We start from the raw sequence: 13,526 nt of genomic DNA, 5'->3' as shown, positions 1-13,526 counted from the left end.
GTATTTGTATCAGCAATAATCATTATGGCTCTATAAAAGCTACTAAAAGTAAGGACTCTAGTGTTATAGAGTTATCTAGCTCAAGTTCCTACAGGAAAAATATAGAAGAACCAGAGAGAGATAGTGAGAGAGCATCGTTATTTTTTTTACATGGAAATTGAAAAATATATGGTGTTTGTTATGTCATATGTGGTACAATAATACGTAACATGTTATCTAAAACATATTCCAAATTAAAATGAATATTTTATATAAGTTAATGTTCAGTTTAAAGAGATAAATAGAGATGTATGTGGATTTAACGTGTAGCTAGGAATTATAAAATTATTTACAACAATGATGTGGTCAAAGTGAATGGACTACTATGCTGCTGACTGAATGAGCAAATTGATAATAAAGGTTGGTAACTTTTTTTCTAGGTGTAATGATGGCCATTGGGATGAGAAGGTTTTGGGGAATGAGAGAGATTTGCAACGACAGGGTACGAGACCACAGAAAGTGAAGTGAATCACACTCCTGATTTGACATGACGACTGCCACATGCTACTACCTGCGACACGTCGTACCTTTCTCACCTTCACGTTCATTTTATCGAAAAACAATTAAAAATATGTGAAAGAAGGAGTTATCTAAATGATTCTAATTTTTTTTTTTTGGCGAATTCTACCATATTCTTATTGAATGGTACATGACTCAAGCATTTTGACGTGTACCAATAGGAGACTGACACCTGACGTTGTATTTAAATATTTGTATTATTTTTAAACATATATGAAAAAAAGACATATTTATTATTATTTATTATTATATCCAAGTTGAGTTAAGGTTAACTCACCCACTATGGTTAATACATTTCGAGGTTTTGAATTTCTGAGAGGGGAAATGAAGTGAGTTGTCACCTTTGGAGGGAGTTGAACTAAGAGTGTTTCATACCATGGCGGCGAAGGGTTTGTTGACGGCGTTGAAGGCTCCATTGTAAGCAGCGAAGGCGTGTTGGACGGCTCCTGAAGCTATTTCAAGTGTTTGTTCCTGGGTTCCTTTTCGATTTCGTGATTTAGGGTTCTAAGCTCTTATTTTCAGTTGGTGTAAGTCCTTCTCCTCTTTATTTAGTATATGTGTTTGTTTCTTTCGATTTATTTATTTTTAAAGGTTAGGTCATTCTGAAATGGTGAAATTAGGTTATGGAAAGTAATGTCTTTCTTCTGTTGATTTAGTATTTGTGTTTGGGTCCTTCGATTTATTTGGTTCTGAAGTTTAGCTGATTCTGAAATTTGTTAGGTTATGGAAAGTAATGTAAAATCTGTTTCAAATGGAGAAAATGGAGAGGAACAATTTGCCAAAAATGGAGAGGAAGAAGTCCATGTCAGTTTAGGTAACAATGTGCCTGATTCGCCTGAAAATAGTGCACATTCTGAGGAAAATGGTGGTTCCACTGGAGTTGAGGATGAGGACGATGATGGTGCTGTGTATGAGAAGAACATATTAGATTTGACAGAAGATGATATAATGTGTATGGAATTTGATTCTGAAGATGATGCGATTAAGTTCTATGAAAGATATGGTCAGTGTTATGGTTTTGGTGTGAGGAAAGACAATGTCTATTGTGGTTCGCAGGGTTGCATTGTTACTCGTCAACTGGTCTGCAACAAAGATGAAGGTATGAAAAACACTAGAAAGGCCGTTTGAATAGGGTTTTGAAGATTAACCGCTTTCTCTCGAAAATAAAAACAGTCTTTTCCGTGAAAGAATATAAAGTGCTAAAGAAGAAGGATAAAGAAAAGCACACAAGGATTTTATCCTGGTTCACTTGATGAATCACTCAAGCTAATCCAGTCCACCCGTTAAGGTGATTTCTTCCTTCTTAGAATGAAGGCAATCCACTATTCAAAGATTGTTACAACTGTACTAGCACACCTTGCTCAGTGACTAACAATACTAAGAACTAGCAGCACTAAGACAACCTTGTCTTAGTCTTCTCAAGAATACTGACCTCACTGGTCTCTCAAGGAACTACAAACAAAGTTTGTGAAAGAGTTTGGTTTACAAAGAGATGCTTCTAAACAAGCAGAAGTAAACACAATAAGAACAATGAAGAAATATTGCTAAGGTATTCGTTGAAAGTATTTCACGTGTATGCACAATAGTTTCTTAGGTAATTTCTTCTATCTTCAGCCTTTAAATACTCCAAGGTGTTGAGGTTGTTTCCTTTGAAAGAATCTATCCGTTGAAGGGCAGTGCTGGAATTTCCAGAGCCTGCTGTGGCTGAACGCCGTAGGTAAGGCGGTCAGAATAGTACATTTGCTTTTGTACGAATGACAATGACATTGCCTTTGTGAGACCCAAGTTTTTAAGTTGGAATAAATCGAATAAAATTTCTTTTCACGATTAATCTGATGTAACGTGAAGGAAAACCTGAACAAGGGAATGTTGAATGGAACAAATTTGTGAAGGATAAAGTTCAGGAAAAAGCTAAGGATTTTATCGAAGTCGATAAAAGTTATAACACGATTAGTATTTGATTTAAATCTAGGTCAAGAACGCTAGAAAATAGCTAATTTACGTTTTTAGACACGACGGAAATTAATTCCAAAAATCTTCAGAGAAATGTCAGAACTTCTCTTGATCGTCTCTAAACAAGCGTTTCGATGCGAAACCCTGGAATGTACGAACGTCAAATTCCAATACTCGGAAGTTTGCCGAAACCGAAACCCTGATAGTTCAGAAACCCTAAAATGTACGGACGATGAAGACTTTTTCTATTCAGAGCTTCAAATGAAGATTCCACCCACGTACGCCTATTTCTCTTGATATTTCTAATCTTTCCTCAGAATAAAGTTTTCTCATCCGACATCAACTGCAAAAAGTAGTTTTCGGGTAAAACCGATTTACACCGACTTTTGATCGTTTGATTAAATTCCAAGAAACCTGTTTTGAGTTCTGGAATTCCGTCGCCAGAACCTATCTTAGAATTCTCCGAGGATTACACAGGAAAAATCGGAATCGCAAAATTTTCATTTTTCGAAATTTTCCAAAAACTATAAATAGCGGGAAAATGAAAAAAAAAATTCAAAAACTCACCCATTTCCCCCATTGAACCCGCGAGCTTCCAAGAGAGGAGGAGGATTTTGATTTTCGCCGTTTCTTGCCCGTTTGCTTCACCGATCGTTGCAAATCGAAGACCTTGAGGTAGGTAAACCATATCTCTCTTCTGATCGTCGTTTCTGTCGACTTCTCCTATGTCTTTCTGTGCTCAAAGTTTTGAGCTTTTTGTAAAACTGTCCAAATAAGCTGATTTCAGTGTCTAAACTTATTCCCTGCATGCTCCTGAGCGTGTTCTGCGGATTATATTTTGTCGAATGTCGACGAAATGCCGCCGGGATCAATTTCTGATGGAAAAACCCATTTTTGGGTAAAGCTCCGTTCTTTACGTTAAAAATTCGCGACTTAGCTTCGTGCTAGTAGGATTAGTTGTCATAAATGTCGTTGTTGACGTACCCGTCCAATTTGTTTTTCGAAAATCCAGTTTTGAAAATTCTGAGCTGAAAATAATGACCAAAATACCCCTGCGACAGTTTTTCATCCGAAAATTTTTCCGAGCTTAGAACCGTCTTAGTTACGGCTAATGATAACCTAGGAACCAAGTTTGATCGAAGAAAAATCGATCCCCCTAATTAGGGAAAGTGGCCGAGAGCTCCATTAAGGGGGGAGGGAATTTCGGTTTTTTCGAAAACTTGTCTTAACGCGTTAGATTGTCGTACGTAGGATTTGGTAATGTGTCGTGTGACCCTAGTGCGTTTTGTTTGTTGAGTTTCTGACTCATTGTGCTTGATTTCTGTGATTTGTTCTAAGGTTCATTTGAAGGATTTTGTGAAGTTCCAGAAGAAAATTGTGAGGGAAACTTGGAAAAGCAAGCTGGAAAACCAACCGGTGAGGGCTTCTCACTGAATACTAGCTAATGTTTTAGGTGTCGACTAATTCGACTTGATTTATTGTTTATGCACTTGATTGTGTTTGATTGGGAAAATGTTTTCTGAGGCTACGGTTGACAATTGATAATCTTTTATTGCTTGATTGCTGTTGAAGTTGAATCACATGCTAAATGCTACCTGGTTAATATAGGATGTGTGATATTTGCCCTATATGCTAAGTGCTAAATGGTTATTCCTCAATGTGCTGTTATATGTGTCATGACTGTTGGATTGTACTGTTTGAAATATGCAAGTACACATATATCTGTTATTCGGCAGAGTGAGGATAACGGGCTGTTATGCCAACTTTTATTGTGAGATTTGAGAAAGTTTGATGGGACGGACCGAGGTTCGGACCCTTGATATTGTTTGATGGATCGAGACCTTCTCTGGGAAGTATTTGGGATTATGGGAGTTTTTTTAAACTTATAGGATTTGTGATAAAACTAAATGAATGTTATTTTACAAGGAAAATTCATAAGACACTAAGCAACCTCAAAACCTTTATTTAATGATTACAAATTCAATTAAGAGCTTAAGACATGAATATTAGTTTTTGAAAAATGAGAAGTGTCGCCGAGTCCAAGTTTTGGGGAAACTGATGAGTTTCCGAGTATGTTGATACCCTTCGCTCTATGAGCTGATTTGCTATTTGGGCTATCTAAAGGATAAGCCGAGAAATTAATAAGTTTTCGGGTATGATGATACTCTTTCGCTCGATGAGCTGATTTGCTGTTGGGCTATCTGAAAGATAAGCCAGGAAACGAGTAGTTTCCAAGTACATTGGTACTTTGTGCTCGCTGAGAAGTTTTTGACCATCGGATGGAGATGAGTCGGATGATTCGAGAAATCATCATGAGTTACTTTTTATAATTAATTGTCTTTTGTCGCAGAATCGACATTTACCTTAGGGTATTCTTTTTAGAGACAATTAGTTAGCTAGAACACGTGACGACGTGACGAGTGAGGTCGGAGACGTTGTTTGGCTAACCACTTGCATTCATGCACTCATTGAGGTTAATACACGGTGGGATTGCCGGACCTCGTTGGATTCCAAAAATGGTCATAAGACCCGGATTTCCATGTAAGAACACTGCGGTGATTCTTGGTAGCAGACGGAAATGGCAGGCCTGCGGGTTTACTGCTGATCTGACTACACTTTGTTTGGTATAAGAGACACGCGAGCGGAAATGGTCCCACCGTGGCTGGTGTTAGGGCTGACTCGTTAGTGCCCATCCCTCCGGAATGCATCTTGTTCCTTTGCATATGCATTTCATGCACCATTCATGCTGATTATAGTTGCTGTTTGTGTTTGTTACCTGTCAGTGTTTTGATTTATGTTATATGCCAGCAAATGCAACTATAATGTTGACATCTGTAATTTAGCCTATGTGGCTAATATTTAATTTTTGCCTATTGGATGTACTATTATGTAATTCTTTGAGTTGACCCTTGCGCGTGCTACCTGTGTATGGGGGGCTATGTATGCCCTTTTTGTCAGATGATGTCTATGTCCGACTGGTTCGAGATGGTCGTCCCCACGGGGGGGACCAGATTTGAGTTGCTTGACACAGAGACCCCGGGCTCGTGGGTGGTAGACCCTGCAGGTCACCGAGCCATTTACACGGGGCGTATTATGGAGGACCACGTGGACCGATTTGGGAACCTGACGCAAGGAGTTTTGAGACGCCACACCGTTAGCTTCAACCTACCACCGGGCGTGCATTGTGACCCTGGAGTTGTAGTGCCACCACCACCATCGTCTCCTGAGGATGAGGAGGACCCGTCAGAGGAGTTGCCGGTAGGGGGTGCTTCGTCTGAGTCCAGCTCACCCACCGTTGCGGCTGCTGTCTTGGGATCGGGTACAGTACCCGTGGTACCTGCTGTGAGGACCGATGCCGCTGTTGACGTGATCGTCCTGGATTCCGATTCAGACGACGATCATGGGGATGCGTAGTTGGCGTGGTGTGTAGTACTCCTAGAGTAAGGATTAGGGTAGGAGTAGCGTCGTGGCTCTGATCATCAGTTTTTCTCATTTTGGGGCAGGGTAGGTCCCCGACCTATAGCTTTTTGTGTGGTTCTCTTGACGGGAGTCACAGGGAGTTGGTCGGATTAGGAGGTATTTTGAGGTGACCTACTTTCTGGTTGGAGGACTGTATATCAGGATACTGACTCTATATTTTGTGTTGTACATATTTGCCGTTAGGCACTACTTTCCCGTCACTGGAGGCTACTCGTGATGTGGTTCACTGTTTAGTTGTGGGGAGTGTATATATTGTACATTAGTTCTGTTTACTTTTAGTTGATGCATCTTTAAGATTTGACGAGTCTTTATTTATTGGAAAAAAAAAATATACCGAAAAAAAAATATTCACGTTTTTACGCTTTATTTTCTTTTGGTTACTAAAGTGACGCCACCGAAATCGGGGTATTACAGCCTTAGCCTAGTTGACTCTTGATCTTGGGCGACGCTTCATGTTGGAACTTGTGAAGCTGTGTGATCAGAGTCAGAAGGAAGCTTGGATCCTCTGACCTTCAGAACTTCTGCTTCTGGACCGTTCATCAGAACATCTGATCTTCAGAGCATGAAGTGCTTCTGGTCTTGAGAGCCAGCTTACTCTTGGACTTCAGAGCTTCCAAGTCTTCAGCTTCTGGACCGTTCCTCAGAACATCTGGTCTTCAGAATTTCAGAGCTTGAATCTTTCAGAGCCCACATCAGAGCTTTAATCTTCAAAGTATCTGAAGCGTTTGCTACCATTCAGAAGAACTTAGTGAATGCAGAAGTGTAACGTTGGCTACTCTTGGGTCTTCAACTTCTAATAAATGTTGAGTCTTTGAATCAGAGTCAGAGCCTGTTTGCCATAACTTAAAAGACAAACGTTAGAGTACCATAATTGTTCATACATAATAATAATCTTGTTATCATCAAAACATAGAGTTGTACCACCTGACCAAATCTAGGTCTTACAAAAGAGGGACCGGGTTAGAGTTACAAAGGGAATTATCAGGGTGTCATGTCCAGCTCGCTTCCGTGTTCGCTTTGAACGCAACTCATGTAAGTGGAAAGTTGTTTACTTTGACAAGACTCACAACCATGTTCTGGCACCTGTGGATAAAGTCCATCTGATTTCTTCATATCGGCACCTGAATGATTCAGACAAGGCTCAGATTAATAGCCTTAAGCTACACGGTGTGAGGACTTGCAATATAATGGACTTGATGCTGGGGCAGAAAGGTGGTCATGAGGCATTGGGTTTTACCAAGAAGGATCTGTTCAATCACATTGATAAGGAGAAGCGGATAAGGGTAGGAAACGGAGATGTCGTTGCTGCTTTGTCATATTTTCAAGCTAAGGCTGAGGGTGATCCAATGTTTTTCTCCAAGTATACTAAAACTGAAGATGAAAATCTGAAGGGCTTATTTTGGAGTGATGGAGTAAGCAAAGTTGATTACCATGCATTTGGTGATATAATTGCCTTTGACAGCACCTATAAGAGAAATAAGTATAATAAGCCTCTGGTGATTTTCTCTGGCTACAATCATCATGGTCAGACAACAATTTTTGCTTGCGCTTTGATTACGGATGAGTCGATTGAGACATATAAGTGGGTTCTAGAGAAATTTGTTGAGTGTATGTTTGAGAAGCATCCCAAAGTTGTTGTTATAGATGGTGATTTAGCTATGAAAGAAGCAATAAGGGTTGTCTTTCCTAATGCCCGACACAGATTGTGTTCATGCATATTCAACAAAAAGCTTTAGAGAAACTGAAGAATCCGGACTTTTTGGAGGATTTTAAAGTTCTGATTTATGGTAACTGTTGGGGTTGATTGCAATGTAAGTCCCACATTGCTAATGAAGGAGAAAAAAGATCAAGTTATGAATCTTGGAGAAGTCCCACATCGCTTAGATTAGTGAGGGGTGGGAGGGTCCAAGACTATATATAGGGATCTCAGGCTCATTGTTTCAACACACCAAAACACCAAAGATGTAGCACCTGAAAACACTTTAAGTTTATATTTGTGTTTTTTTTCTCTTATGCTCTTGTTTTAGAGTATTGTGAGATGCGTAGTTCAAATATTTACTTTGGAGAGTGTGGGTGTACTGGGGTCATGGGGTGGTTGAAAGTGAAGTCTATGTGTTGTAACAATTTTCACATAGTGTTTATTCTCTGGTTGTTGGTTTTGACAACGGCCGTGGTTTTTTCTCCGGTTTTGGAGTTTCCACGTTATATCCTTGTGTTGTTGATTGCGCTCCTGATTTATTTTTACTTCTTCATATGTGTTATTTCCTAACAGTGGTATCAGAGCTTCCGGTTCGATGAATATCACTTTGTGTGGTATTGCGAAGGTGTTGAAGAAGTGTGACATTGTGAAGTGCTGTTTTGGGAGGTTCGGGAAAGACACCTCTCTTTTCTAGGAACCAACCTGGTGCACGGTTTACAGTCGATCTGCAGCTGTGATGATGCTGTGATGGAGGAGTTGATGCAATCATGATTACACAAGGCGTTCTGGGCATGAAATTGTCCAGGTGGCACACGGGCATTGGTTGATATAGATGCAAGGTGTGTGATGATAGCGTGCGGGCATTGGTTGGCGTTGATGCAAGGTACGTGGTTATGTCGATGGCTGATGAACTTCCGGGGAAAGCCAACATGGAAGTTGCACCATAAGTTTTCAACAAGGTTTCGGCACGTGGAATTCTTGGAATGGTTTAGTTCCAAGTGAAGAAAATTCTTGGGATGGTTTAGTTCCAAGTGTAGTGTACTCTTTTATGGTGGAGTATGATAATTTAATTTGTCGGTATATAGACAATGAAAATTATGTTTGTCGGTGAAGACAATGATTGTCGGTGTAGACAATGAACATTGAAGACCATTACAATCAAGGTGGAGATTGTTGGGGTTGATTGCAATGTAAGTCCCACATTGCTAATGAAGGAGAAAAAAGATCAAGTTATGCATCTTGGAGAAGTCCCACATCGCTTAGATTAGTGAGGGGTGGGAGGGTCCAAGACTATATATAGGGATCTCAGGCTCCTTGTTTCAACACACCAAAACACCAAAGATGTAGCACCTGAAAACACTTTAAGTTTATATTTGTGTTTTTTTTCTCTTATGCTCTTGTTTTAGAGTATTGTGAGATGCGTAGTTCAAATATTTACTTTGGAGAGTGTGGGTGTACTGGGGTCATGGGGTGGTTGAAAGTGAAGTCTATGTGTTGTAACAATTTTCACATAGTGTTTATTCTCTGGTTGTCGATTTTGACAACGACCGTGGTTTTTTCTCCGGTTTTGGAGTTTCCACATTATATCCTTGTGTTGTTGATTGCGCTCCTGATGTATGGACTTGGTAATAATGAATGGATAACAAATCTGAAGGGCTTATTTTGGAGTGATGGAGTAAGCAGAGTTGATTACCATGCATTTGGTGATGTAATTGCCTTTGACAGCACCTATAAGAGAAATAAGTATAATAAGCCTCTGGTGATTTTCTGTGGCTACAATCATCATGGTCAGACAACAATTTTTGCTTGCGCTTTGATTACGGATGAGTCGATTGACACATATAAGTGGGTTCTGGAGAAATTTGTTGAGTGTATGTTTGAGAAGCATCCCAAAGTTGTTGTTATAGATGGTGATTTAGCTATGAAAGAAGCAATAAGGGTTGTCTTTCCTAATGCCCGACACAGATTGTGTTCATGCATATTCAACAAAAAGCTTTAGAGAAACTGAAGAATCCGGACTTTTTGGAGGATTTTAAAGTTCTGATTTATGGTAACTTCAACGCGGAGAGATTTGAACATCTTTGGGCTAAGGTTATGGAGAATTATGGACTTGGTAATAATGAATGGATAACAAGAATGTATGGTATGAAGACAATGTAGGCAAGTGCTAATATGAGGGACAATTTCTTTGCAGGCATAAGAACGACGTCAATGTGTGAAGGGACCAATTCATTCATCAAGAGTTATGTTCAATGTAAAAACAATTTGATAGATTTTATTCAGAATTTTGAGAGGGCTGTGAAGGAGTACCGACACAATGAGTTAGTTGCTGATTTTAGCACAATGTATTCAGAGCCTTTGCCCACAACTCCTCTTGGTTATATTGAGCGTGGTTTCTCACAACATTTTGAAATTCGTATTCACCTGGGACAGATGTGATACACAATGTTGCAACAATGTGTAACACTGTAACACCCCGAATTCGGTGGCGTCACTTTAGTAACCAAAAAGAAAATAAAAACGGAAAAACGTGAATATTTTTTTTTGATCGATAACTGTTTGAGTAAATAAAGAAATAAAGACTCGACGAAGTAAAGACTCAACGACAAAAGGTAGACATGACTATTGTACAGATATATTTACAAACCCCACTGCTAGTAGCAAACCACGTCACGAGTAACCTCCAGTGACGGGTAACTGACAGAAAGTAGTGCCCGTAGGCAAATAGGTACAAACCGGAACAAAGTGTCAAGTGTGCAAAATACAGTCCTCCATAAAAGATAGGTCAGCCAAAATACCTCCTAATCCGACCAACTCTATGTGATCCCCGTAAAGAGAACCACAAGAAAAGCTAAAGGTCGGGAACCTACCCTGCCCAAAACGAGAAACTGTAGACCAGAGCCAAGACGCTACTCCTACCCTACTCCCGACTCAAGGAGTACTACACACCACTCCCAGCTACGCATCCCCAAGATCGTCGTCTGAATCGGAATCCAGGACGATCACGTCAATAGCAGCCGCAACAGTGGGTGAACCAGTGTCTGAAGAAGGTCCTCCCACAGGCACCTCCTCCGAGGGGTCCTCGTCGTCCGAAGGCGACGGTGGTGGTGGTGCTCCCGGTCCAGATCCGCAGTGTACACCCGGTGGCAAGTTGAAGCTGACAGTGTAGCGCCTACAAACTCCGCGCGTCAGGCTTGGCATCCGGTCAACGCGTTCCTCCATTATTCGCCCCAAATAGATAGCTCGGTGGCCGGCGGGGTCGACCACCCATGAGCCCGGGGTGTCTGTATCTAACAACTCGAACCTAGTCCCCCCCGAAGGGACGACCATCTCGAACCAGTCGGCCATCGACATCTGACAATAAAGGGCATACATAGCCCCCCATACACAGGTAGCACGCGCAAGGGTCAACTCAAAGAATTACATAATAGTACATCCAATAGGCAAAACTTAAGTAGTAGCCACATAGGCTTAATTATGTATAACAACATTATAAATTGTATATCCTGTCAAATAAATAAATAACAGTTGCAAGCATTTAACATGTCTCAAACAACGATAACGAGTAGCAAACACATCCAGCAACTAAATCAGCATGAATGGTGCATGAAATGCAAATGCTAAGGAACAAGATGCAATCCGGAGGGATGGGCACCATCGAGTCAGCCCGAACACCGGCCAAGGTGGGACCATTTCTGCTCGGGCGTCTCTTATACCAAACAAAATGTAGTCAGATCAGCAGTGAACCCGTAGGTCTGCCATTTCCGTCTGCTACTAAGAATCACCGCAGTGTTCTTACATGGAAATCCGGGTCTTATGACCATTTTTGGAATCCAACGAGGTCCGGCAATCCCACAGTGTATTAACCTCAATGAGTGCATGAATGCAAGTGGTTAGCCAAACAACGTCTCCGACCTCACTCGTCACGTCGTCACGTGTTCTAGCTAACTAATTGTCTCTAAAAAGAATACCCTAAGGTAAATGTCGATTCTGCGACAAAATACAATTAAATATCAGAAAGAGTGTAATCACTCGTGATAACTTCTTGAGTTATCTGACTCATCTCCATCCGACGGTCAAAATCTGCTCAGCGAGCGAAGAGTACCAATGTACTTGGAAACTTAAAGTTCCCGGACTTATCTTTTAGATTGTCAAACAACAAATCTGCTCATCGGGCGTAAGAGTATAAAAATACTCAGAAACTTATTAATTTTACCGGCTTATCTTTTAGATAGCCAAACAACAAAACTGCTCATTGAGCGAAAGAGTATAAAAATACTCGGAAACTCATTAGTTTTTCCTAAATCTTGGATTCGGCGACACTTCTCATTTTTCAAAACTAATATCCAAATCCTAAGCTCTTATTTGAGAATATGATCATTATTAAAAGGTTTAGAGGTTGTTTAATGTCTTATGAATTTTTCCTTGTAAAATAATTTTCATTTAGTTTTATCTCCAGTCTTATAAGTTTCAAAAGATCCCATGATCCCGAAGAATTCCCAGAGAAGGTCTCGATCCATCAAAACGATATCAAGGGTCCGAACCTCGGTCCGTCCCATCAAACTACCTCAAATCTCACAATAAAAGTTGGCATAACAGCCCGTTATCCTCACTCTGCCGAATAACAGATATATGTGTACTTGCATATTCAAAACAGTACAATCCAACAGTCATGGCACATATAACAGCACATTGTGGAATAACCATTTAGCACTTAGCATATAGGGCAAATATCACACATCCTAGATTAACCAGGTAGCATTGAGCATGTGATTCAACTTCAACAGCAATCAAGCAATAAAAGATTATCAATTGTCTGTTGGGTTCAGGTGGGCCAGCATCCTGCCTGCAGGTAGCATTCGAAACGGGGCGTTGTCTGCTACGCTATAAGAAATAACGTTGCGCCCTCACTAACACCAATTGGTTTTGGCGTAGTGGTAAGCGCGTGATCCTACAAGTGGTATCAGAGCCAGGTCCCGTGTTCGAATCCCACGGAAGGCATGCTGTGCAGCTAGTTTGGCTGGCAGGTGCTGGGGGGGGGGATTGTTGGGTCCAGGTGGGCCAGCATCCTGCCTGCAGGTAGCATTCGAAACGGGGCGCTGTCTGCTACGCTATAAGAAATAACGTTGCGCCCTCACTAACACCAATTGGTTTTGGCGTAGTGGTAAGCGCGTGATCCTACAAGTGGTATCAGAGCCAGGTCCCGTGTTCGAATCCCACGGAAGGCATGCTGTGCAGCTAGTTTGGCTGGCAGGTGCTGGGGGGGGGGGATTGTTGGGTTCAGGTGGGCCAGCATCCTGCCTGCAGGTAGCATTCGAAACGGGGCGTTGTCTGCTACGCTATAAGAAATAACGTTGCGCCCTCACTAACACCAATTGGTTTTGGCGTAGTGGTAAGCGCGTGATCCTACATTGTCAGCCGTAGCCTCAGAAAGCATTTTCCCAATCAAACACAATTAAGTGCATAAACAGTAAATCAAGTCGAATTCGTCGACACCTAAATCATTATCTAGTATTCAGTGAGAAGCCCTCACCTGTAGGTTTTCCAGCTTGCTCTCCAAACTTTCCTTTGCAATCTTCTTCCTCGAATCCACTAAGTTCCTCAAAAGAACCTTAGGACAAATTCACGGAAATCAATCACAATGAGTCAGAAACTCAACAAACAATACGTACTAGGGTTACACGAAACATTACAAACTCCGAAGTACGACAATCTAACGCGTTAAGACAAGTTTTCGAAAAACCGAAATTCCCTCCCCCCATGATGGAGCTCTCGGCCACTTTCCCTAATTAGGGGGATCGATTTTTCTTCGATCAAACTTGGTTCCTAGGTTATC

General features: G+C 41.0%; 1 protein-coding gene across 1 annotated transcript; it reads left to right on the top strand.

The window, feature by feature from the left end:
* The first annotated feature begins 7,178 nt into the window (after positions 1–7,178).
* Positions 7,179–7,727, top strand: LOC130744372 (protein FAR-RED IMPAIRED RESPONSE 1-like). Its single transcript, XM_057596565.1, has one exon. It carries the CDS (start codon positions 7,179–7,181, stop codon positions 7,725–7,727), a length of 549 nt encoding a protein of 182 aa, XP_057452548.1.
* Positions 7,728–13,526: the final 5,799 nt, after the last annotated feature.

The sequence above is a fragment of the Lotus japonicus genome, chromosome 3 (assembly GCF_012489685.1).
Source record: "Lotus japonicus ecotype B-129 chromosome 3, LjGifu_v1.2".
NCBI lineage: Eukaryota > Viridiplantae > Streptophyta > Magnoliopsida > Fabales > Fabaceae > Lotus > Lotus japonicus.
The sequence above is the reverse complement of the archived record's forward strand: the minus strand, read 5'-3'. Positions and strand labels throughout refer to the sequence as shown.